Here is a 24,850-nt window from a genome sequence, read left to right as displayed (position 1 = left end):
GAGTGGTGGTAATAACCCAAAGTAGAAGTGCTATGACAGCACTGGCTACTCCTGGAGGAAATCTGCGCAAAATAATTATATAGAAAAATCTGAAAAGGCCTGTATATTCTGTCAAAATTACATTCTTTTTTGTGCAGAACCTCCCTCCCCCAAACATACCTGCTTATCCTGTAGCTCTCTCTTCCTTTGGCTCAGCTGCCCCTCTCCCTCCAACAGTTTGTTTTCCCTCCACCCTGGGTTTGACTGCCTTCCCAACTACACACAACCTGTTATCCCACTGCTCCCCAAGCAGAAACTCCAGTTTGCTTGCTCTTTGCCCCTTAGACTGGACTTCTTCCTCCAGCTTATTCTCCTCCTGCACCCAGGCTATCCCTCTCCAGGTAAGTCTCTCCTTGCCCTCACCCCCAGCGTTGACTCTCCCTTTCTCTTTGATATTTTTCTAGCTTTATCAATATGATCCTGCCACTACCCTCCTCTATACAGATGTTTCAGAATCCTTTTCTTCATTGCAGGTGAATAATGGATCCCAAGCAACAACAGGCTGGTATTGAGCTCTTGATGAAGGAAGAGTGCAGGCTGTCCGACATCCACAGAAGGCTATAGAATGTTAACGGAGATGACACCATTGAGAAGAGCACAAACTGAGCAGGCAGCAGTATCAAGGAATAAGCACTGGAGGGGCAGCAGCACCGAGACACTGAGAAATGAGCACTGGGTGGACAATAAGGGTTTCAGGAATGAGGACTGGGCAGGCTGAAGTTCCAAGGCATGGAAAAGTGAGCACTGGCCAGGCGGAAGTACCAAGAGCGCTGGGCAGACAGAAGCAGCAAAAGATTCAGGAGTGATCACGGGGTGTGCAGCAATAAGGGATTCAGGAATGAACTCTGGGCAGCCTCCAGGCACTGAGGAATGAGCACTGGATGGAGAGTAAAAGTTTCATGAACAAGGACTGGGCAGGCACCGGTACCAAGGGATTCTGGCTGGGAAGCAGTGCCAAGGAATTCAAGAATGAACACTGGCTGGGAAGCAGAAACAGCAGGGACCATTAAACCTCAAGGAAAAATGAAAAATTGTGCAATTTGTTCTACTGAGGTTACACATGGAATGGTCCATGCCAGAGCTTGGTTTGATGCTGATATGAAAAGCGGCTTAGCCTTTCTACTTCTCGGTGCTTTCAGAACAATGATGATAATAAAGTATTCCAACCTCTCACCAAATGATATATGACAAGTCAAGATAAAGAGGGAAAGAATCAAAGCCATTCGAGTTGACAGATTAGATTCTGCTTATATGCCAAACCTGCAAATTTTATCACTCAACCTTGGTCTGACCTCGAAAGCTGCCCAGCTGGAACTGTTAGTTATGCTGCAGTCTTGTTTTGAATGTTTGTTTTAATAAAAAAAAAAAAACCTGCTTAGAAACCAGGTTTGCTGGGTATAGTGTAGTATCGTGAGTGATAAATTAAATTACAGTAAATCAACTCCCCCCCCCCAAATTAGAGGGACCAATTAGATCCAGAAGTAATGAGCAATTATTTTTTTAAAAAAAAGAGGTACAATTTCTTATCCACTTCCCATGTGCTGCATTACCGCTTCATTCCAACTACACTTCTCACTCCATATTCGTGGGTTCAGCACGCACAAGTTCAATTATTTGCGGCTTTCATCTTGCTGACTCCGCCCCCAAATGACATCATCAAGTTTATTTAAAAATCTTTATACCGCTCAATCAGCATATGAGGAGGCACCCCCTATGCTTCCTCCTCTTTCTCCTCCTGCACTGCACACTGAACATGTACAGGATGAAAACACCAGAGATCCACTTCTACTGCCTGAGAAGGCACCTGGTGCTCACTTATCCTCTTTGTCTCCTCCTCCTGCACCACATGCAGAACATGTACAGAATGACGAGGATGAAGACACCGCCTGAATAAGAGATTGGTATGTGTTACAGTATTATGTTTAACATGATTAAGAATTACAGTATAGAACTGTAGATAAAGGCTGTACTGTATTTGAACCATACAATACAGTAACTTGTTTTTTAAAACAAAACAATTGCAAATACTAACAATAAATTTTATTCACAATTTCACAGTATTTGCGAGGGCTATACTGCAAACCCCATGAATATGAAAAGTTATTTGTGGGCTATCTTTGACCCTAAGCCCCACGAATATGGAGAGAGAAGGGTGGTCACCAGTTAACCTCTGTGCAGCATCAGTTCCAAGAACTGGAAGCAAGTCATGGATCTCCTCATTCTCTGACCCAGCAGCGGCAACTTCTTATGTTCTTATCGTATGCCGGTAGGGCTGGTCTCAGGGCACTGGTCTTTGACCTGGGGGCCGCCGTGGGAGCGAACTGCTGGGCATGATGGACCACTGGTCTGACCCAGCAGTGGCAACATCTTATGTTCTTATGTTCTCTAACCAAGGAAGGATCTTTTAGCTCACATTTTACTGCAGAAGTGAGGAGCAAAGACAAAGAATAAGGTAGAGGCTGACTGAAACCAGAAGCTTTGGCTCCAGCTGAAATGGAATCTCTTGCTGAAATCTATGAATTGGTTTTAGCTGGAACTGTAACCATAACAGAAACTGGTCTGACCCTGCCCCAACTCCCCTTTCATGGAAAACAATCCCCCACCTCAGGCTGCTCACTACCACTGCCTTCTTTCTCCTCCCCCACATAGACCTTCCCCTAGGCTTACATTGTAAAGGCTCTACTGGTTTAGTAGTATCTTAGGGACAGAGCATTCTCAGTTGATCCTGCTCTCATCAGCTGTGCTGAAAAAATGGTGGTCACACCTTCTCACGGAAACCTCATGAGACTTGCATGGGAAGTCAGAACTGCCATTTTGGAACTGGGAATAGCCTGCCAGTCTGTGATCAGACATCTAAAGGATAGAGAACCATTTATGGCCTCCTTGAATTGGAATATTGGCTTTTTAAATTTGTAACTGCCTTTTATCTACTGTTTGCGATCTTGCATTCGCCAGAGTCAGAGACAGAATGCTGGATTCAAATGTCCATGGATTCAACCTAGTACTGTGTAATTTGTGTTACGCTCTTATTTTTCATAGGGTTTGTGCTTTACTGTTTTTTTATTGTATATTTATAATTTGCAGTTTTTGTTTATCAGTTCAAAATCAAGTTTTAAGAAAAAAAGTATAAAAGATGATTCTCACTGCTCCAACTCCAGATTGATCACTTTAGGTATTTCTGAGGCCTAGAAAACTAGAGAAGTGCTACAGATGTTCATAAGACAAAGTACTAACTTTCCTAAACCTCTTCCTTGTATTGTCTCTCCTGCTCTACATGGATCCTTTGTTTCAACTAACCCCTCATTCCACAAGCATGGAGAAATAAGCCTCTGTAAGGAGAAGCAGTGGTTAGGGAGGAATCAAGGGTGAGAAATTTAGAGGAATTTCATCATTTCCACCACATAAGAGAAAAAATTAAGCCCCTCTTCTACGAAACTGTGCTGAATGGCCCGCGCTGCTCCCGACGCTCACAGGAACTCAATGAGCATCGGGAGCAGCGCCATTCAGCGTGGCTCTCTGCACTAAAAAACACTAGCATGTTTTCATAGAAGAGGGAGTAAGAGTCAAAGACAGGGTTACCAGATGTCCAGGAAAATCTGGACATGTCCTCTTTTTTTGAGGACTGGGTGATCGGACGGACTTTCCAAAACCTGGCAGTTTATCCAGGTTTTGGAAAACCCTGACCTCCCGGCCGCATCTGGAGGGCATGTGTGGATGTGTATGATGTCATACACATCCACACATGCTCGGAGGCCCTCCAGATGCAGCTTGGAGGTTGGAAAAGAAAGATGAGGTTTTGTGGGGGTGGGGCTAGAGGCTGAATAGTGAAGGCTGGGATGGAAAAAGGTGGGGCTGGGGGCAGAATAGGGCGGGGACATGTGTCTGGGTTTCTCCGTGCAAAAATCTGGTAACCCTAATCAAAGACATCTCATAATGCTACAGAATCAACTCACTCCAAAGTATCGCTGGCACTGTGTGAACAGACCCCCTGAAAATTAAATACAACCCTCAAAAAAATGGAAAATAACGGTGGAAACATATATTACTTGCTGTACACCATCTTGGGTGAATCATTTCATAAAGGCGGTTAATAAATCCCAATAAATAAATAAATGGTGACCTTCAAAAACAAGAAAGATTTGATAAAAATACAGACATAAAGTTAAGGAGGTAATTCTATAACTTGGCACCCTGAATTAGGCACCACAATGGGATATGACACACCTAAGGCATTACAAAATAATAGCATAAACATGTTTTTGTGTGCCCACTTATGCCAGGTCAACTGATAGTATTCTATGGGCTGTGTGCATCACTTGGCACTATCCCCGTGGCCCACCCATGCTCCACCCACATGCTTGCCTCTTGCTGTTACGTGCTACCTTACAGAATAAGCATGGTGCATTTTGGTACCTATGTGGCACAAATCTGTGCATTTATACTTTCTGATAACGTTCTTTATTCATTTTCAAATTGAACAGCAAGTGCACAAAAGAATAATCTATACAAGTTTTAAATTAGTAAACTCAGATCCACATGGGAGGTGGTTACACATAGATATGAGTTTGGGAAATAATACCCTGACGTTGTTTAATATATATGGCCCTAATTCGAACCAACAAGAATTCTTTAAAAATTTGCAGAGCTTGTTACTACCATTGGCTACTTCTAATTTAGTAGTAGCTGGAGATTTCAATGCTGTAATGGATCCATTAATGGATTAAAAAACCAAGTAAAAGTATAAAATCTTTAGGATTAGAAAATCTGGTTCAATCTTATGATTTAAAAGATATATGGCGAATTCTTCATTTTAATGATCAGGAATTTTCATTCTGTTCACAGGTCCATAAGTCTTTTTCGAGAATTGATTATATATTTGTTTCATCTCATAAAGTTCAACATGTGATTAAAGCTTCTATTGATCCAATTATTATTTCGGATCATACTGGAACATTTATACTTTCAAGGTGCGCAACACCAGTGTGCGCCCAGTTGGAGAATTGCCTCCTCATGCAGTTTTTATAGGGTTTCAACAATTTCACACACATAGCCAGAACAAACGTTATTACAGTCACTTTGCAAATATGAAAAATAACTTCTAAAGTCGATCAAAACTGTGATTCTCTTGTACTGACGTATGCATAGTAATTTCTTTAGCTATGTTTAAAGGGACACCGTCATGGCTGGTAATGGCTATTTTTAAAAACTGTGGTGCTGCAGCAAAGCGATGTACATTGAAGCAGCAGAGACCAAGTACTCACAGTGGGATGGGCTGACTCCGTAGCTTCAATGTGGAGCTTTGGCACATAAAGCAGGAGGGATCACACACAGGTGGAAACCACTCCATAAATCTTAATAAATTAAACAGTTTTAAAAACAAATTGTTCCTCTTCAGAAATCTATGTCAAGTGTGACACACATCTTCTAGTAAGACTGAATTATATTTCAAAATTTTTTAAAAAAAAATTTTCATCTTGATCTGGAGTACAAAAATATTACAATTAGGAGGACATTCTATATTTTGTACCAAGAATTTAGCACCGGGAAAAATCAGTGCGGAATGCTATTCTATAACTGGCACCCTGGGTTTTTGTAGACTAGCACCGTTTGGTGCCAAAAGTTGGGTGCCAGCTGAAACCTATTATCAATGCCAATGCCCAACTCCGAGCTTTTTGGAACAGAAATGGGGTTATTCTATAACCATAGTACAGACCGGATAGAATAGAAAAATATCACAAAATACAATTTAATCTATTCTCTTCTATTGAGAAAGAGGCAGCTATTTCTCATATACCAGAAGTGGAAAAAAAAAAGACATCACATTTTAATTAGGAACTTAACATAACAGCGAAGCTGAAAGTAAGTAAGCTCACTCCTCATCATAGGTCACAGAAAAAAACGCCACTCCAGCAGCAAAAAAAAAAAAAAAAAAAAATAGTGTAAGCTCTTCTTCCTACAATAGGCAAAATGGCATTAAACTCCACACCATATAAGTCCATGCAAAAAATATTGTGGATGTAATTAAGAACGTTCAACAGAGCCATCAAAATTGTACTTACCTCGAGTCCTTCAATTTTTCCTCATGAACATTCATCAACAGCAGAACAAATCCATGATTGCACAGCAAAGACTCCTGCAAAGAGTCCCAGTGGGAGAACCCCACTTCAGGGAGTAAATTATAAACTCCAAAATGAGAACAGATGGCTGCCTGGACCTGCAGTAAATGGCAGCACTTTTTGCATGAACTTGTATGGTGTGCAGTTTAATGTCATTTTGCCTATTGTAGGGCTCCTTTTACAAAGGTGCGTTAGGGCCTTAACATGCGGAATTGTGCGCGCTAGCCGCTACTGCCTCCTGTTGAGCAGGCGGTAGTTTTTCAGGTAGCGTGCGCTAATCCGGTGCGTGCACCAAAAACGCTAGCGCACCTTTGTAAAAGGAGCCCTTACACTATTTTTTTGCTGCTAGAGTGGAGTTTTTTTCTGCGACCTATGATGAAGAGTGAGCCTACTTACTTTCAGCCTTGCTGTTATTTTAAGCTCCTAACTGAAATGTGAGGTCTTCCCCCTCACACACACACACACACTTCTGATGTATGAGGAGTAGCTGCCTCTTCCTCGACAGAAGAGAATAGATTAAATTGTATTTTGTGATATTCTATAACCCTCATGTGCATCTTAGGAATAACCCCGCTACTCCTGTGTCTATGCCCCCCTTTTGAGTTATATGCTAGGGGATTTAGGCAAGTGGGGTTATAGAAGAGATGCATGCATAAATTTCAATTATTGCCAATTAACCAATGACGGTTAACATCAATTAATTAAAATTAACTGACTCACAAGCTAATTAATTTGCTTACGGATTTTTGATTCACATGCAAATTTTGGCACCAAAATCCCGATGCCATAAGTAGAATTCAGGGGTTAAAGTAGTAGAATTTGTTAATTGTTGCAAGTGTGTTAAAACTGAAGAAATGCCTATAATCCATGGTAACTTGATATATCTTCAGCTGATAAAGAAATATGGACCTACCACTGTCTTGCATAATATATTTTATATATGAAATGGATCCTCAGAAGGTTGACTATAAGTTATGTCTGTCTAATGCCTCTTTCTTCATTGATCCAATTTGAATCCATGTGAACTTCTAGTGCATATCCAAAATTTTACCATAACTTTTAAAAAGTGACAAATAACTTAACTCAAAGAGAACTTGATTGTAGACACCTCTTTCAACATGAATTTATATTTCAAAAATACTGTGTCAGGGTCAAGGCACCTGAAAAGTGTTTTTTTTATGAGACTCTATGGCTGTACAATTCAATAAAGCTTTAAAATGCATTTTTGCATTTATCAGAGAGCTGAGTTTATTCCACATTTGCAGCATTCATTTTGGTCTGCTAAAGACAGCAACGACATTCAAAATGGAATATAAAATTCTATATGAAAAAAACCCAAACACAACATATGCGTTAAGATTTGTCTTACTGTATATGTAATCAGATGAAGATCATCAATTCTAGTTCTTCATTAATACAATACAATACAGTGTCTTATATATCGTAATTCTCTGCAAGGAATCTATACGGTTTACAATAAGAATTAGATTAAGTTTGAAAGTTACATTATTAGAATGCAATGGTTGTTGGGAGGAAGAGGTGATGATAAGAAGGGAGAAGAGGTATGTCTTTAGTTTTTTTCCAGAAGTCAAGATATGTGGTGGGTTGTCTTAGTTGTATTAGTAGTTTGTTCCAGATGTGAGAGCTTGGTATTCGAAGGTAGCCTCAAACATCTTCCGCCATATTTTTAAGGTGATGGGAGGGGTAGTTTGAAGTACTGTGTTATGCGTGAGTTGAAGAAGGAAAGTAGGACTTTGATATCTGATGTTAGTCCCTCCGAGTTTTCTTCGTACATTGCTTTGTGAACCATGCATGCTATCTTGAAATTGATTCTATTGTTCAACAGTAGCAGTTGTTCCAATGGTGGACTTGCCCTTTCACACTGATTCTTTTTGAGGATTAGTCTTGTGGCTGTATTTTGTAGAAGTTGGAGTCTCTCTTACTCTTTTTCTGTAATGCCCCTGTATAGTGAGTTACAGTTGTCCAGGTGGGTATTGTCCTGAAGCTGGCCTCTGTTAGGACTGGTCTTATTGCCCTCAGCTGTCTCATCTTAAAGAAAAATTTTTTCACTAGAGAGGTAATACTGTATGTTAGGTTTGAGTCTAGTGGGACTCCCAGTACTTCAGAGGAATTTTCTATCTAGAGCCTCTTACCTGTGGATAGCTTTAGTTCTGCGCTCAGTAATGAATTATAATCTCCAAATGAATGCTGCGACTGTGGGCTAAACTCGTCTCTCTGATAAAAGCAAACATGTGCATTTTAAAGTTTTACTGAATCGTATAGTCGTGGGTTCTCACCATGTATATTTTTTCAGGTGACTCATTAGTTTTCAAACATGAATTCATGTCTGGAGAGGCGTCTAAAATCAGGTTCTCTTTGAGATAAGTTCTTTTTGTCACTTTTTAAAAGGTACGGTAAAATTTTGGATATGCACTAGAAGTTCACAAACATTTGAGATTGGATTGATGAAGAAAGAGGCATTAGACAGACGTAACTTATAGTCTGGTCAGCCCTTTGAGAATCTATTTCACACAGATAAAAAATATTAAGTGAGACAGAGTGGTGGGTTTTTTTTAGCTAAAAATGAAGAAGGCATACTAAAGATCTTTCCATTTGAATTCACATTCAAATTAATGGAAGGCTGCAACAAATAAGGTATGTCTAAACTATGTCGAAATAGCTTTACCAGATCTGGCAGGGTCCCTTTAATAAATGCACAACACAGATCTCTATGTGTGCACACACATGTCTAATGTAAGACATATATCTGCACATCTACATGCTAACATGAAACACACAAGACTACAGAAGAAACTGCAGAGAAGCTGGAGCTTGTTGAACAGATTAATTTTAAACAAGCAGATAATTATTCTTATAAAATCATAGAAAGATCAAATCACAATTTAGTTTGAGAAGCTCTCTGCAGACTTATTAGAAACAGCAGTGGTCAGGCCCAGAGAGAGAGAGGGCCCAGAAAGTCAGCAGAGATGTGGTTAGTTGCAGCACAGCCCCGAACCAAAGAACCAGAGAGAAACCAGTTACGAAGCGGAGATTCAGTGGCAAGAGACAGAGAGATGCTGCTAGAGGCGGGAGAGGTCCACTTACTAACGCTGCCACACACCGCCATGCAATACGCCTCCGTTTCAAAGTTGTTCCTGTTTCCGCCACATCCGCCGTAAATGAACTGGGCGCACTTCCCTTCCATCGCATCGAAGTACCAGCGGGAGAACATTGCACGGCATGGCCCAGTCTCTGCTTGTTCAGAGCACACCTCTGATCATAAAAGATGTGCGAGAACCATATTCAGAATGAAAACAGCACTGACTCCACACTCAGCTAGGAAAGGACTCCATCCTAGACACTCTTAACTGCAACATGGATGGATGCACATGAGAAACATTTACAGCAATCTAGAAATTCATTCTATCATTTGTCTTGGCCAGTTGACTTTTAGAGTACCATGGAAAGAAGATGTTCCAGCTTTCTTTATAGTGCAGTTCTACCTTTTTATTTTATGTCTTCCACCTACTACCTTTTATCTACTGTCTCTCCTTGCTAGACTAACCAAGTATGATTTCACATTCCTTGTTATCTGAAGGCTGAAAAGGCACCTCTTTTCTCTTAGCATGTGTAGGGTTACCAGATGTCTGTGAAACGCTGGACATGTCCTCTTTATAGAGGACTGTCCAGGTGTCTGGATGGATTTTCAGATCACAGCAGTTTGTCTGGGTTTTGAAAGGCCCCGAGACATGAGCGCATCATATCCGCACACGCTCGGAGGCTTTGCAGATGTGGCCCGGACTTGGGGAAGGAGAAGACACTAGGTTTGTGTGAGGGCGGGACTGGGGCAAGACTGGGGGAGGAATAGGGCAGGGCCACATGTCCTCTTTTTTTTTCTTGAACAAATCTGGTAACCCTAAGCATGTTCAATCTGCTCTCCTTCCCCATGCCTGACATCATTACCTTAATGATGTGCTTGAAGCCCAAGAACTTAGAAACTAAGGCCTACAGCTAAGTCACAGGGCTACTCCCTCTTAAAGTACCTTTTAAGGAAGGGAAATGGTTGTCATTATCTTTCTGGGTAAAAACACTGCATTTGTTTGGGGAAGGGCACAACCACACAAGTCCTATCTGTACTTACTAAAAATCCATTGTGACAAAACCCCCATAAAACCCAACTCCTTCACCCCCCAAAAGAAAATAAAAACCACAAACCAAGATAGAAATGATTCTAAGCAGAGTATTTGCATATTTGCAAACATTCATGAAAAACTGTCCCAAGCTTGACATCTCTACCAAAATCAGAGGAATCACTGCTATGGTTGTGATGCCATTTTTGAGACGTACATGTGCACATAAAGAGCCTTTCATTACCAATATTCCAAACAGGAAATTAAAAAGTTGATTAGAAGAATAAGGTTGGGGAGCTGGTAAAACCTGGCTGATCTTAACAATGCTCAGGGCCTGGAGGTACCCCCTGACTTTCTTATCTTGCTCCCCTTTTGGATTTGCATAGTATGCAGCACAGGGGTTTACTGTGCAATCCCCAGAGGTGGACCAGTGACTGATCAGGCATGTAGAGGGGGAGAAGCAGTGGGTAAGAGCACACTAAGGGCCCCTTTTACAAAGCTGTGGTAGTGATTCTCCACCCCCTACCCCCACCCTCATGGCAAATGCACCAAGCCCATTGAATTCCTATGGGCTTCGGTGCATTTTCTGCACGAAAATCGCTACCATGGTTTTGAAAAAGGGGCCCTAAGTCCTCAGGGCTCCACATACAGAGACAGCATTACTGTTTCTGTTGCTGCCATTTGCCCATCCTAATGGGAGATGATACGTGTTGATGGGCTTGGAAACCTGAGCCTGAGAGGTCATTCAGGAACAGTTACGCAAAAAGTAATAAAGCGCCCCTTTTCCAAAGCCACGGTAGTGATGCTGCTGCAGTAAATGTACTGAAGCCCATTCAATTCTTATGGCCCTTGGTGCATTTACTGTGGCAGACCCTAACACCCTGCTACAGCTACTGTATTAACAGGAAAACACCAATGCTTCCCAGTGATGGGAGCATTCTTTCTCCACACACTACCGTCATATCTAGACATACAGAATAAAGTGATTGATGTTAATGACTGAGATCTGAATTCTCAGACATTTCCTTTTTATTCGTATTGATTTATAAAATCTATCAGAGGTACATTTGTTGGTGTGCATTCAATTCATTAGTGCTCCTTAAAAAGAGTTAGGAATAAATTCTATAATGTCACCTAAAAATGTGTAGTGCCCATTTGCACAACTAATATTTAGGCACAGGTATTTATGCCAATGTCAAATATCCTCTACAAATAATAAATTATTGCTCATTTTGACAGGAGTTGCCATACAACAAATAACACTTAATTGGAAAAGTTGGAATAGATTGAATTTTAGTTTTTGGTGGAATTCAGTATGCCGTATTTATAAAATGGAAAGAAAATTAGCTATTCAAAAGGGAACTTTAATAAATTTCAAGATGTGTGGAGACCAATATCAGAATATTGTAAAGAATGAGTATATGTTTTTCTTCCCTGATTAGAACAAATGGAAATTGGGCAGGGGGAGGGGGATATTTATTATTAGAAAATGTTTCTATAAAATATAAAAGGATGGGAAGGAAGGGGATAAATTTAATTTGATAAGATTAATTGTAGAATTTCAAGTGATATATCTATGTTAAAATGTTAATACCAATGTTGATGTACTTGATGTAAGTTATAAAATGAATAAAGAATTATTAAAAAAAAAAAAAAAAAAAAAAGAAAACCAGGCTTAAAAGCCTGCACCTAATTTGTGAGCAGATTGGGTGCATTCTATAATAGCTACTAACTTTAAGGAATGCCCACAACCCGCCCATGCTCCTCCCCGTGGCCACGACCCTTTTGAGATCCAAGCACTAGAATTTATGCACACCACTTTATAGAAAGTTGTATGCATAAATTCTAGTTACTGCCAATTACTTACACTAACTTTGTTAATTGGTAATTATTGGCACTGATTGGTTTGTTAACCAATTAAGTTGCGTGCACAAATCTGCAATGTACATATATTTGCATGTGTAACTTTGAGCACTGTATACAGTGTTCCCCCACTCATTCGCGGTTCGCAAATTACAGACTCGCTTATTCGTGGTCTGCTCCGACCACCTCTTCCTGAAGTAAAGTCGGGCTATACCAATCAGGAGCTGCGTGTCAAAGCGTATCGCAAACTGTGTGCCGCAGCACACTTGAGACGCCAGGGAGGAGGAGAGGTGCCAGCGCCGGCTGACTGCCTAATCTAATCTAATCCTTAGGTTTGTATACCGCATCATCTCCACGTTCGTAGAGCTTGACGCGGTTTACAGTAGGAGAAATAGGAAGGAACTACAACAGAGGGTTAGAGGTAGAAGTGTAGGTAGTCAGCTGCTGCCAGCACCTCTCCTCCTCCCTGGCGTCTCTCTTCCTCTTCTTTGTTTCTTCTTTGTTAGCAACCCCCCTGGCGGCTCAGGGCCCCATCTGGAGGGCCTCTGCGCAAGTCAATTTGATGATGTCATGCATGCATGTGATGTCATCATGATAACGTCTACACACTTCCAGGTGCCAGTTTAGTGTGCCGCGGCTCATAAAGTTTGTGCGACACTGCCACTTAATGAGTGATAATTAAGATCAGTTAAGGGCTCATTGTTCAATTAATTTGCTCACACTTTTGGGGTGCCCAAATCTGGATGCCATACACTGAAGCTGGGGGTTACCACATAAGTGTTCACATACATGCATTAATGACTAGAATACCAATATTTATGCATATACTTGTAGCTCTTTATAGAATTACCCCCATATGGAAGAAAACCTATGTCTGGGTAGAGCAAAGTGAAGTGATGATGAAAACTGCAGAGTAAGTGGTGCGTAAGAGACCAGAACATCGACTTTCAGGACTTTAACTGCTGTGCCACACTGCTGGACCCAGAAATACAGCTCATGATTTCTTCAAAATCATATTAGGGAGCTGCTGACAAAGGGAAAGATACTGAAAAGGGACGATTAGTTTCAGTCATGCATTTAGAATTAATCTGCAAGCTGAGGATCAAAGACATTTCACAATATTCTGGAATGGAATGAAACCACAGCTGCACGATGGCAACGGATCTGAGAATCACTGTCTGCCTCAGCTGCACAAGACACAAATTACTCTTTGGGCAGAACCAGTAACCATTCATTACAAAAGGAGACAAAGGGTTTTGTTTAAATTCTCCACAATGTGCTGCTGTCAGAAATATGAACTAAAAACACAGAATATGATGACAGATAAAAACCACATGGCCTATTCAATCTGCCTATCCATACAAACTACGACATTCTATGATCCCCTCCTCTCTTTTAGGCATTCTTGATTCTTATCTCATGCTTTCTTGAATTCAGACACTTTGTCTTCCACCATCTCCACTAGGAGGCTGTTCAATGCCTTTATGTAAATCTAATCTAATCTATTTCTGCGTCGCTCATACCTAGGTAGGCTCAAGGCGATTTAAAGAGGGGGATGAGGAAGGAGAAAAGGGAGGAGGGGTGGGAGAAGAGGAGGGGAGGAGGGGAAGGGAGAGGGGTTGAGGGGGGAGGAGAGGATACAGGTGATTAAGTGTCAAATAGATGAGTTTTCAGTTTCTTCCGGAATATGGTGTAGTTAGGTTCCGTCCTGGTCATTTCAGTAAGGTCATTTTTACACCTAGAAAGGTGAACATGGAGTGGAAAACACATTTGTATTGCAGATTTTTTGTGGAAGGGAGATTTAGAAGTATTCTGTTGAGAGTTCTGCGGGAAGTAGACCCTGCCTTGGAGAAGAATTGGATGAGAGGAGCCACGGAGTTTCTGTAAAGTATACGGTGAATGATGCATGCAGTGTTGAAGGTTAATCGTGATGGGATAGGCAGCCAGTGCAGTTGCCTGATGAAGTCTGTAATCGAGTCATATTTTCTCAGGTTGAAGATTAGTCTGACAGTGGTGTTTTAGATGAGTTGCATTTTGTGATTCAGAGTGGTGTTGATTCCCATATAGACGGAGTTGCAGTAGTCCAGTTGTGAATATTTCCTTATTCTTTGAGACCATCCTTCTTCACCCTTATTGTTCCAGAGCTTCCTTTTAACTGAAAGCAGCCACCCTTTTGGGCATTTATACCTTAGGAATATTTTAATTTTCCCTTTTGCATCTACTCTCTCCTGCTTTTCCTCTAGGGTACAGACATATAAGGTAGACTATTCAACAGTAGCAGACAGAATTTTAATTTAAGCACCTACTATGGCCCTGATTCTGTAAGTGGTACCTATATTGGCAGTGCCTAGGTGCACCTAGCCAATTTCCACACATAAGTTATTTTTGTTTTAGTTGGCTTACATGGCATGATAATTGAAAACGCCATTAAAAAACGCCAAAGTTCTGTGTGGAAACTGGCACGGTGCTTACCTGAAAAGTAGGTGTGGTTAGGGGCAGAGAATAGGCATGGTATGATTTAGGTATCACTAGGCATTTATGTTAGGCACTGGTAAATTAGGCCAGGTATAAGCGTGGAATATATAAGATATAACAAAGACGTTTAAATACAGCTTGATATAACATGGGATTTCTTTTTTTTTTTTTGTTATATCATACTGTAAACTCACTATAATGCAGATTAGTTTATAACATGGTCAAATATCTTGGATGCCAACATCAATGTTTTATGGGATTTACAGTGTAACTCCAAGACATAAATTTACAAAAGGCCTCTTTCAATTGAAAGGAAGCTTTGGAATAAGGGATCTTAAAATGAGGGTGAAATAAGCAGACTCAGCAGAAAATGGTCTTTTATGGGAAGTTTAATGGATGCGTGGAACAGACTCTCAGTAGAGGTGGTGGATATGAGGTTGGTGTCTGAATTCAAGAAAGCATGAGAAAAGCAAAGAGGAACTTTGAGGATGAGGAATAGTTTGGAAAGCTTAGCAGGTTGTGTGGATTGGAACACCAGATAGGCGATATGGCCTTTTTTCTATATTTCTGTGACAGGCCTTTTACAATATTTCTTGAAAACAAAATAGAACAAGGGCCGATTTCTGTTGCACACCCCTACTAATGCTCTGTTCCTTGGAGAGAACTCTTATTTACCACTAGCCCATATCTGGCCATTTCAAATCTTTTCATTACAGCATATTTTTTTATTTTACCTCACCTGTAGCAAATAAAGAAAGGCCTTCCTTTTATATGCAAAAACACATGTAAATGCCAGTATCTTAGTTATTTACATGTGCATGTGAATATGTATAAAAATGCCAATAGTGTAATATTAGTTTACTTGTACCTTGCTGCAAAATAAGCCCACACCCAATGTGCATTACAGGAAGCCTAATACAGCCTTGTCACATGTGAAAAGACTAGTTTGAAAAGACCTCAATTGTACATAATACAGTGGTGTGTTTAGTATTTGGAGAAAAAAGTTTGATCAAATTTCCCCTACTTTGGCTGAATTACACTGGCTAACTTTTTCCTCAAGGATTACTTTTAAGTTGTTGTGTCTAGGCACCTTTGTATGGGAACCACTAAATATCTCTTTGATGTGTTTGCTAAGCAAGCATCTCAGAGTTTGTTACGCTCGTCACAGCGTTGTTAGCTTCAGCTTCCTTCGTGGAGCATTGCCAAATTGACTTCAAAAGGACTAGAGCCTTTTGCTGTGTTGGACCTTTCTTATGGAATTCTTTGCCAGCTGTAGTAGTATTACCAGTTATATTGGTTTTTGTAAGCCTTAAAGACCTGGCTTTTTCAGAGTACGTTTGGCAGTCTTTAAGAAAATTTATGTAATTCATTTTCAATCCTGTTCTCCCCAATGAAAGCATTTAATTACAAGCATTTAATTAATGTGGCTTACTTTTCTAGATAAGATGTATATAATTAGATATTCTGATAATAGAAGATAGATGTAATGGCTGACATGTTGCTTTCAATGTTATATGTAAGAGCTTATAGAAACATAAAAACATGATGGCAGATAAAGGCCAAATGGCCTATCTGTCTGCCCATCCGCCATAACCATTATCTCTTTCTCTCTCCGAGAGATCCCACATCTTCTTAAATTCAGACACAGTTTCTGTCTCCACCACGTCTTCCAGGAGACTGTTCCACACATCTAAAACTCTTTCTATAAAAAAAAAGTATGTCCTTTGATTACTCTGGAGCCTAGCTATCACTTCTTAACTTCATCCTATGCCCTCATTCCAGAGCTTCTTTTCAATTCAGACTCGACTTAAGCGCATTAACGCCACATAGGTATTTAAACGTCCCTATCTAATCTCCCCTCTCCCGCATTTCCTCTAAAGCAGGGGTGTCCAACCTGCGGCCCCGTGAAGTATTTTGTGCAGCCCCGGTCGAGGGCAATGCAGTGTTTTCCTCTGCTGCCCCCGGGTATTTACCATCTTTCCAGCTCCCTCCTCTGCCTTGCTGCAGTGTTTGCGCATTTGTGCGGTCCCAGAAACATTTTTTCCAGCCAATGCGGCCCAGGGAAGCCAAAAGGTTGGACACCCCTGTTCTAAAGTATACTGTATATATTTAGATCTTTAAGTCTGTCCCTATATGCCTTATGATGAAGACCACACACCATTTTAGTAGCCTTCCTCTGGAGCAACTCCATCCTTTTTATATCTTTTTAAAGATGCGGTCTCCAGAATTGTACACAATATTCTAAAAGAGGTCTCACCAGAGTCCTATACAGAGGCATCAATACCTCCTTTTTCCTACTGGCCATACCTCTTCTTATCTACCCTAGCATCCCTCTAGCTTGCGCCGTCACCTTTTCAACTGTTTGGCCACCTTAAGATCATCACATACAATCACACCCAAGTCCCGCTCTTCTGTGATGCACAAAAGTTCTTCACCCCCTAAACTGTACCATTCCTTCAGGTTTTTGCAGCCCAAATGCATGACCTTGTATTTCTTAGCATTAAATTTTATCTGCCAAATTTCAGACCATTCTTCAAGATTCGCTAGGTCTTTCTTCATATCATTCACACCATCTGGGTGTCTATATTCTGCAAATTTTGGTATCATCCGCAAAGAAGCAAATCTTACCTGACAGCTCTTCAGCAATATCGCTTATAAAAATGTTAAAAAGAACAGGCCCAAGAACAGAACCTTGAGCCACACCACTGGTAACATCCCTTTCCTCAGCGCGATCTCCATTAACCACTACCCTCTGTCGTATTCCAGTTAACCAGCTCCTGACCCAGCCCGTCCCTTTGGGACCCATTCCAAGAGCTTAGATTTTAAGTGGAATGGAAATTTTAAAATAAATAAACGAGCTCAGAACGGATTACAGGTCAACATATATAATATACAGTTAACTGGTTACAATTTGCCATAGCTAAAGTACAAGTTTTTCCAATACAAGTTTTATCCTAACAACACAAAAATGCCTTTTTAAATTTAAGCTAAAATGGACCAAACACGGAAAGTTAACCCCTTAGACACTAGAGTCTTAATCAGCAATGGTCACCAAAACTATCTGAATATAGAATACAAGGCAAGTGGTATTCTATTATGTTTTAATCAATTTTTTATTATATTGTTAATTTTTTATTATGTTACTGTATGTTTGTACACTGTCTTTTTGGTTGATTTGTTGTTTTTTGAGGGGTTTTTTTGCTGATTGAGTTTTGGAAACCACTTTAAAATCTTGCCATATTCAATAGTATATCAAGTTATCAAAACAAATCCTGTACAGATGCACCATGCAGAACAAAATATTTTTTTTTATAATGACTAGGGTGTTGATAGTGGATGGGCAATCTACAGTAGATAAGCCATATGTGCATTAACTGCCATCTTGCTCTGTTTTATATAGTATTATAATTAGAAGTAGCTTAGAAGACAGGACCAGCAGGAATATGAAACTATAGGAATTTGTAGTAGAGACTCTAGGAAGTAAAATGTATTGATTAATTGGTTTGTTTATTTATTTGTAAGAATTATATACTGCCAGTCACACACACACTTGAGTGCTGCTGGATGGTTTACTGCCAGGTCATAAGTTGCGGGACCAGGATGTGATATCAGAGGGAGAGCTGAGGCCAGCACAATCAGCAGGTTAGAGATGCTGCTTGCTGCCAGCGATCATCTGAATAGGTTTGCTTGGGGGTGGGGGTGCATGGAGCACATGGAGGGCACATGGCATGGTAATGTTGGGCGCCACCATCCTGGATGCCTTCTTCCCTCACTATGCTGCTGAAGCAACTATGGGCTCCTTTTACTAAGGTGCGCTAGCGTTTTTAGTGTACGCAGAATATTACCGCATGCTACGCGGCTAGAATTAATGCCAGCTCAATGCTGGCGTTAAGGTCTAGCGCGCACGGCAATTCAACGCACGCTATTACATGCATTAATGCCCTAACGCAGCTTAGTAAAAGGAACCCTATATTCCATGGTCCTGAAAGGTTTTTCATTCTATTTTCACCCAATGAGGGAACACCACCTTGGTTCCCCTCTGGAAGGCCTCTTACAGGATAAACTGTACAGGACGATGTAGATAGTTGTAAAGAACAACAACCAGGGATTCTCTAATTCATGAAAATGAAAAGGATATTAAACAGAGAAAAGAAGAGTAAAAATAGAGCGATAAAAAAGTAGTGATGTATTGGCTGTTTATACTACTGGAATTTTGGCTTGAGATAGAAGAAGAAAAATGCCAAATGGGTCTAATCATTACTGAATGATAGAACTTTGAGGTACTAGGTTTATAGTGAGTGAGTTTATATGGAGCTCTGAATAGGTTTTCAAAATCATCTCAAGATTAATTATCTTACTCTCTTATTTATTCTGCAGCAACATTTCAAGTATGAAACATACAAAATTGTCACCAAAAATACTAACAAAAGAATGTTAAAAGCTTTGTTCTCACACAACCATCTCCTGATCCAAAGCAAAGGGTGACACAGTACAAATGTGAAGACAGAATGTCAAGTGCTGACCTGCTCTCTGTGGCTGCTACACAAACCACTTAATAAGCCACAAATTATCTCATCACTAACAATTAAGGATGGTACATTTTCCTTGGGGACAAATCCAAGAAGACCTAGGACGTCAATAAAGTCTTCTGATTTAACACTTGTGAAGCATTTTAAGAAAACAATCTTTCCACATCTCAAGAAACAAGAAAAAGGAAACGTTGCTCCATTTTTGTGTCTCTGAAAATATGGCCCCAGAAATAATCCTCAGTACTGCCTGCCTAGCTGACAGGACCATATCAAACACAAATCTCAGACCATAAGAATCAGATCTAGGTTGCAACACTAAGAGAGGAATTGCATGTGCACTAATCCCAAGAGAGTGAATGAGTTAAACTTTACATTTGGTTAGTATGCATTATAAGAACATCACTACCAGAGCTGGGTATTACAGAGCTGGAAGAGCTATAAACTGTCAGGGAACATATGACCTCAAACAGAATTATTATTAATTATGGTTACATAGGAAAAATACCAGCAGAAATAATTTAATAAATATTTGGTACAGAGTTGCTATAATGTTTCCAAGTTTATTAAAATTTACTACCCTGTGCCTTGGGGAAACCTTCAGGGCGGTTTACAATCTAAAATACAGTACTCCCCCGATATTCGCAGGGGTTCCGTTCCAGGAAGCCCCACAAATTTTGAAAAACTGTGAATACGGTTTTTCGTGGGGGAGACTGGAGAGGGCAGCGGGATAGGCAGGAGAGAACATCTATATTATGTAGTTCCTCTCCCTGACCTCCATGTTGTCTGTTCATTATGTTTAGCTATGATTTTCTTGTACCCATTGTATGTATTTTAGTGTACAGTGCTCCTCCGCAAATTCGCGGTCGGCGGTTTGCAGTCCCGGTCATTCGCGGTATTTTCCGACTGCGAACCGCCGACCAGGAGAGGACAGCTGGAGAGGCAGGAGAGGGCAGCCAGATCACTGGTGAGTGAAGGAAATCACTCGCTGTATGCTCCAACCACCTCTTCCTGTTCTAAAGTCAGGCTTTACCAATCAGGAGCTATGTGTCAAAGCAACTCCTGATTGGTGTGCGGGCGGGTCTTTGGGACTCGGATGCCTGTGTTAAATATCAGCTTATGAGCGGTACCCTTGTGCATATGTTTTTGGAATGCCCGCTATTGGAGACCTATTGGAATGGGGTGCTGGACTTTCTGGCCCGTGTAGTGGGAGTGCCCTTTCAATGGTCTTATTTACTTATTGTGCTGGGATGCGAGGGGGAGGTGCTTGACCAGGGCTGGAGTCTGGAGCACTGGCGTTTTTTATACACTGCTCTGTTGGTGGCCAAGCGTGGAGTGCTCCGTCTCTGGATGGATGCTAGTGTGCCTGAGGTGTTGGGTTGGAAGCGTTCCCTGGCTGAAGTGGCCCGATGGGAGCTTCACACTTGTCCGGAGCTGATGTCGGCGTCCCGACGCCTCTATCGCTCCCTTTGGGATGCCACCTTATTGGAGGTTGGTCCTCTGTGACTGATTTTGGTTCGCTCCTATTCACTTCCATAGAACAGGGTGGGGGGGGGGGGCTGTCTGTATGTGTTTGGGCTTGAATGCTTGTGGTATGGATGGATGTTGTGATGAGTGTGCTGGCTGGCTGTTGGGGTTTTTGGGGGGGTTGTTTGTGCCTTTTCTATATATTGAAAATGTTGAACTGTACTGACCAGCTTGACTGTATTTCTTGCTTCTTTATTCTACGGACTGTGTTGGGGAGGCTTCTGGATTATGTTCTCATGGGGGTCTCGCGGGGTTTGTATCTCCTCCCTTTGGGTGGGAACTCCCCTGCTTGCTTTGCTGTTTTGCTGTTTCCCTGACATGTCTGTACTTTGTTGCCGTTTTTGGCTGTTCAGTCTTTTCTGTTTAATAAAAATATTTCAAACAAAAAAAAAGTATTTCCCTGTAACTTCATCGAGTGTCTCCTAGTCTTTGTAATTTTTGATGGAGTAAAAAAAAAAAAATGGATCCACCCAGGATTTTGTAGACTTTAATCAAATCTCCCCTTGGCTGTCTCTTTTCCAAGCTGAAGAGCCCTAACCTTTTATAGTCTTTCCTCACACAAGAGGAGTTCCATCCCCTTTATCATCTTGGTCACTCTTCTTTTAATCTTTTCTAGTTCTGCTATACATTTTTTAGATAAGGTGACTAGAATTGAATGCAATACTCAAAGTGAGGTCACTTCATGGAGCGATACAGGGGCATTATAACATTCTTAATCTTTTAAACTATCCCTTTTTAATAATTCCTAGCATCTTTTTTTTACTTTTTTTGGCTGCTGCTGCACATTGGGTGGAAGGTTTCATTATATTGCCTACAATGACACTCAGATCGTTGTATTAGGCGCTGACCCTCAAGGTGGACCCTGATATGTCTATGTTTTTTTAGAACTTGTTATATCGCTTCACCATATGACAGATCTAAGCGGTTTACAATACAAATAATATCTGTTAACTATGATTTGAGTTATTCTTCCCAATGTGAATCACTTTGCATTTATCCACATTAAATTTCATCTGCCATTTGGATGCCCAGTCTTCCAGTTTCCTAAGGTCTGCCTGCAATTTTTCACAATCTGCACACGTTTTAACACTGATGCTGCTTGTCCCGGGAAGTAGCGGCAAAAGTGGCAGCAGAGGGAAGGTCATCATCAGGGCTGGAAAGGCTTAGCTCACTAAGCTTCTTATACTAGTTCCATGTGTTAACTGCTCTGCTTTATCTCTAAGGCACACTCTCTACCCCACTCCATTCATAAAATGCTAATTTCCACATTAGATGTTTAACATGAGAATTAGCATGTGTTATCAATTCATGAATTGCAAAACACATTAAAATGGCAATTGAATTTACGTGCCCCTTGCTGCCTTGCACAGATAGATACAGAATCCCAGTACTTACCCATGAAAGCACCAGAAGGGCATCTAAGTGCCATTCTGTAATGGAACCCCTAATTCACAGTACATACACATGGGCAGAGCTCTAACTTACATTCATAACAGACAGAATGCTAGAAGTTATATACATCCTTGTAACATTTAGGGGTCCACAATTACATCAGAATTATGGCTGTATAGTACTGATATGGGAGTATAACTCTCCCAAGCTAGTCACAGATGTATCAAGATACAGAAGATAAAAAGTACTAGTTTGGGAGAGATCTACTCATATTATTACCCACAACTTGATACATCTGTGACTAGCCTGGGAGAGCAATACTCCTTTTATCTCCTGTAACTTACATGTTTGAATAGCGGCCTGAGACAGCTCTACTCCTATTGTCACCTGTTACTTGCTTTCTGGCCTTTCCCCCCCCATATCCAAGTAGGCAAATAGAGCAACTTTGCTTCATCTTTTGAAACATTCAAAGGAGAGCTGCTTTAGATTTCTCTAGCCCACTTCATTTCTTTGGACTTTTCTATAAATCTATCAGTGAATTTAAAAAAACCCAAAACACGACAGGTTTCCACAGTGGAATTGAAAAAAACCTGTGAAGGCAATTAAATGTCAGCCAGGTTGAATTATGATGGGCTCAGCTTTTAATTGTTTCCATATCTCCAACAGAGCGAAAAAGCTGAACACAAGTACTGTAAGCCATTTGTATTATATTCTCTGTGTATGTGGATCTGGACTACGGTGGAGGTGTTTCTTCCTTATGTTACACATGTTTTCCACAGTAATGTTATTAGGCTGATAGGTAGAATAACATGTATCTCTCAGAACTACTAAGGGCCCTAGTCACTGCCTGAATATGAGATTTTAGTAGTCAAATCTGAAAGTTGAAATCCCTTGTTGGAATAATGACTAAATTTAGTAACTAGGTCCCACTGTAAAAAAATGGAACCTGAGGTCAAAAGCATGTATGAATATTTGATAAGGCAGTAGCACTTTTCAATAAATCTAGCCCTAATATATCCGGGTTAATTTTTAGCCTGTGGAAGTAAGGGCTCCTTTTACGAAGGCACGCTGGCGGTTTAATACACGTAATACCGCGCGCTAAACCGCCGGCCACGCTAGCTGCTACTGCCTCCTCTTGTGCAGGTGGTAGTTTTTAGGCCAGCACAGGGGTTAACGCGTGATGAAAAGTCACACGTGTTAACCCCGCTAGCGCACCTTCGTAAAACGAGCCCTAAGTGTTTTTTTTGGGTTGGCCACTTTTATTATACTGGAATCTTCAGCTCTGGATCATACCCAGACAACGGTGCTGATTATTCCAGTATAATTCAGTCTTACAAAGAATCCGGTGGGAAGCGGAAGAGAGCCAAGGCCAGAGCACCGCGAGAACAGGGAAGCGGCAGAAAGCCACGGCAGAGAGCAGAGAGTAGCGGCAGAGAGCCGAGGCCGGAACGCCGAGAGAATCACCAGTGTCGCTCTCCACCTGACATCAGCCTGCCCGACATCCACCCGACTTTCTGCCTCCTGGCCCACTCGCCGTGGCAGAGAACGTCTGTGCGCCGCAGTAGAGAGCCGCACACCACGGCATAGTATTGAGGCAGCGGCATGGCAGAGAACCAAGACTAGGACGCTGCGGAGGTAACTAAGCAGGTTACTTCTGGCTCTGTCCGTAGACCAAGGGTGTCAAAGTCCCTCCTCGAGGGCCGCAATCCAGTTGGGTTTTTAGGATTTCCCCAATGAATATGAATGAGATCTATTACATACAATGAAAACAGTGCATGCAAATAGATCTCATGCACATTCATTAGGGAAATCCTGAAAACCCGACTGGATTGCAGCTCTCAAAGAGGGACTTTGACACCCCTGCCCTAGACTGTCTTTTTAGCATTGAGGTGGTCTGACCAGATTTTCAGCAACGCTATCCAGAAAAATGATGCTGAAAATCTGGTTATGACCCAAGTAAGTGTTGCTGAATATTGGGCCCATTAATTTTACACAACTGCTTTGCTCATTTTCTTTTCCAAAATTTTAGTTTAAAAATTGAATTTTCCCATCCAGAGATGTGACGGAACCAACACTCAGCATGCCTTCAAGCAGTCTGCGGACACAGACAAAATGAGACAAAATAAGCAACAGGAAGATTATTATGTGGACAATTCTGAAATGTCTGCATTGGGTCAAAATTCACACACATGTTCTCCCTGCAGGCTTTGCATCAATTTTCTAAGTGGAAAGTAGGAATATTGAGCCTTGTCACAGGTCCAAGCGTGTATGGTCAGTTATACCGGCTTTCTGTTCAGAGAGTTTTGCTTGAAAGTACACATGAAGATATGAAAATGCATCTATTTATTTTAAAATTTATGTACCTTCTACATATGTAGAAATGTTTTGTTTCTGTCCAATGTGCATACTAGAGATGGCTATTTCAGCAGACCGACAGTATGTTATTGTTGTTAGGTGCCATCGACTCGTGTTCGAGTCCAAACAACTTGATAAATTACAGATCTGAAAAGAAATAGGTTTTGTGCTAGTCCAGTAAGGTCCACCGTCAACCCTATGGTTGTTTTCAATGTGTCCAGCCATCTGATTGCAGGTCCCCCTCTTTGCCTGGTTCCTTCGATCTTCTCAAACACGATATCCTTCTCCAGTTATCTCTCTCGTTTGACGGTATGACCAAAATAAGACAGTCATTGCTTCATCACTTGGCATTTGAGTGACATAGCTGGTTTGATCTCTTCCAGAATCTATTTGTTAGTTCTTCTGGCAGTGCACAGCATGCATAAAT

At 41.1% G+C, this 24,850-nt stretch overlaps 1 protein-coding gene across 4 annotated transcripts in view; it reads right to left on the bottom strand.

Annotated features, from left to right (window-relative positions):
• The window catches only part of APP (amyloid beta precursor protein), a 338,242-nt gene that overhangs the window by 75,565 nt on the left and 237,827 nt on the right, over positions 1–24,850 (bottom strand). For 2 of the 4 annotated variants that reach the window (XM_033941035.1, XM_033941036.1), the window contains exon 7: positions 9,261–9,428. The exons of the other annotated variants lie outside the window; for them this stretch is intronic. In XM_033941035.1, coding sequence (XP_033796926.1) covers positions 9,261–9,428 — 168 coding nt within the window. The remainder of the gene's footprint in view (positions 1–9,260; positions 9,429–24,850) is intronic. 4 annotated transcript variants of the gene reach the window in all.

The sequence above is a fragment of the Geotrypetes seraphini genome, chromosome 4 (assembly GCF_902459505.1).
Source record: "Geotrypetes seraphini chromosome 4, aGeoSer1.1, whole genome shotgun sequence".
Classification (NCBI taxonomy): Eukaryota; Metazoa; Chordata; class Amphibia; order Gymnophiona; family Dermophiidae; genus Geotrypetes; species Geotrypetes seraphini.
Note: the sequence above shows the minus strand (reverse complement) of the source record. Positions and strands in the feature narration are given on the sequence as shown.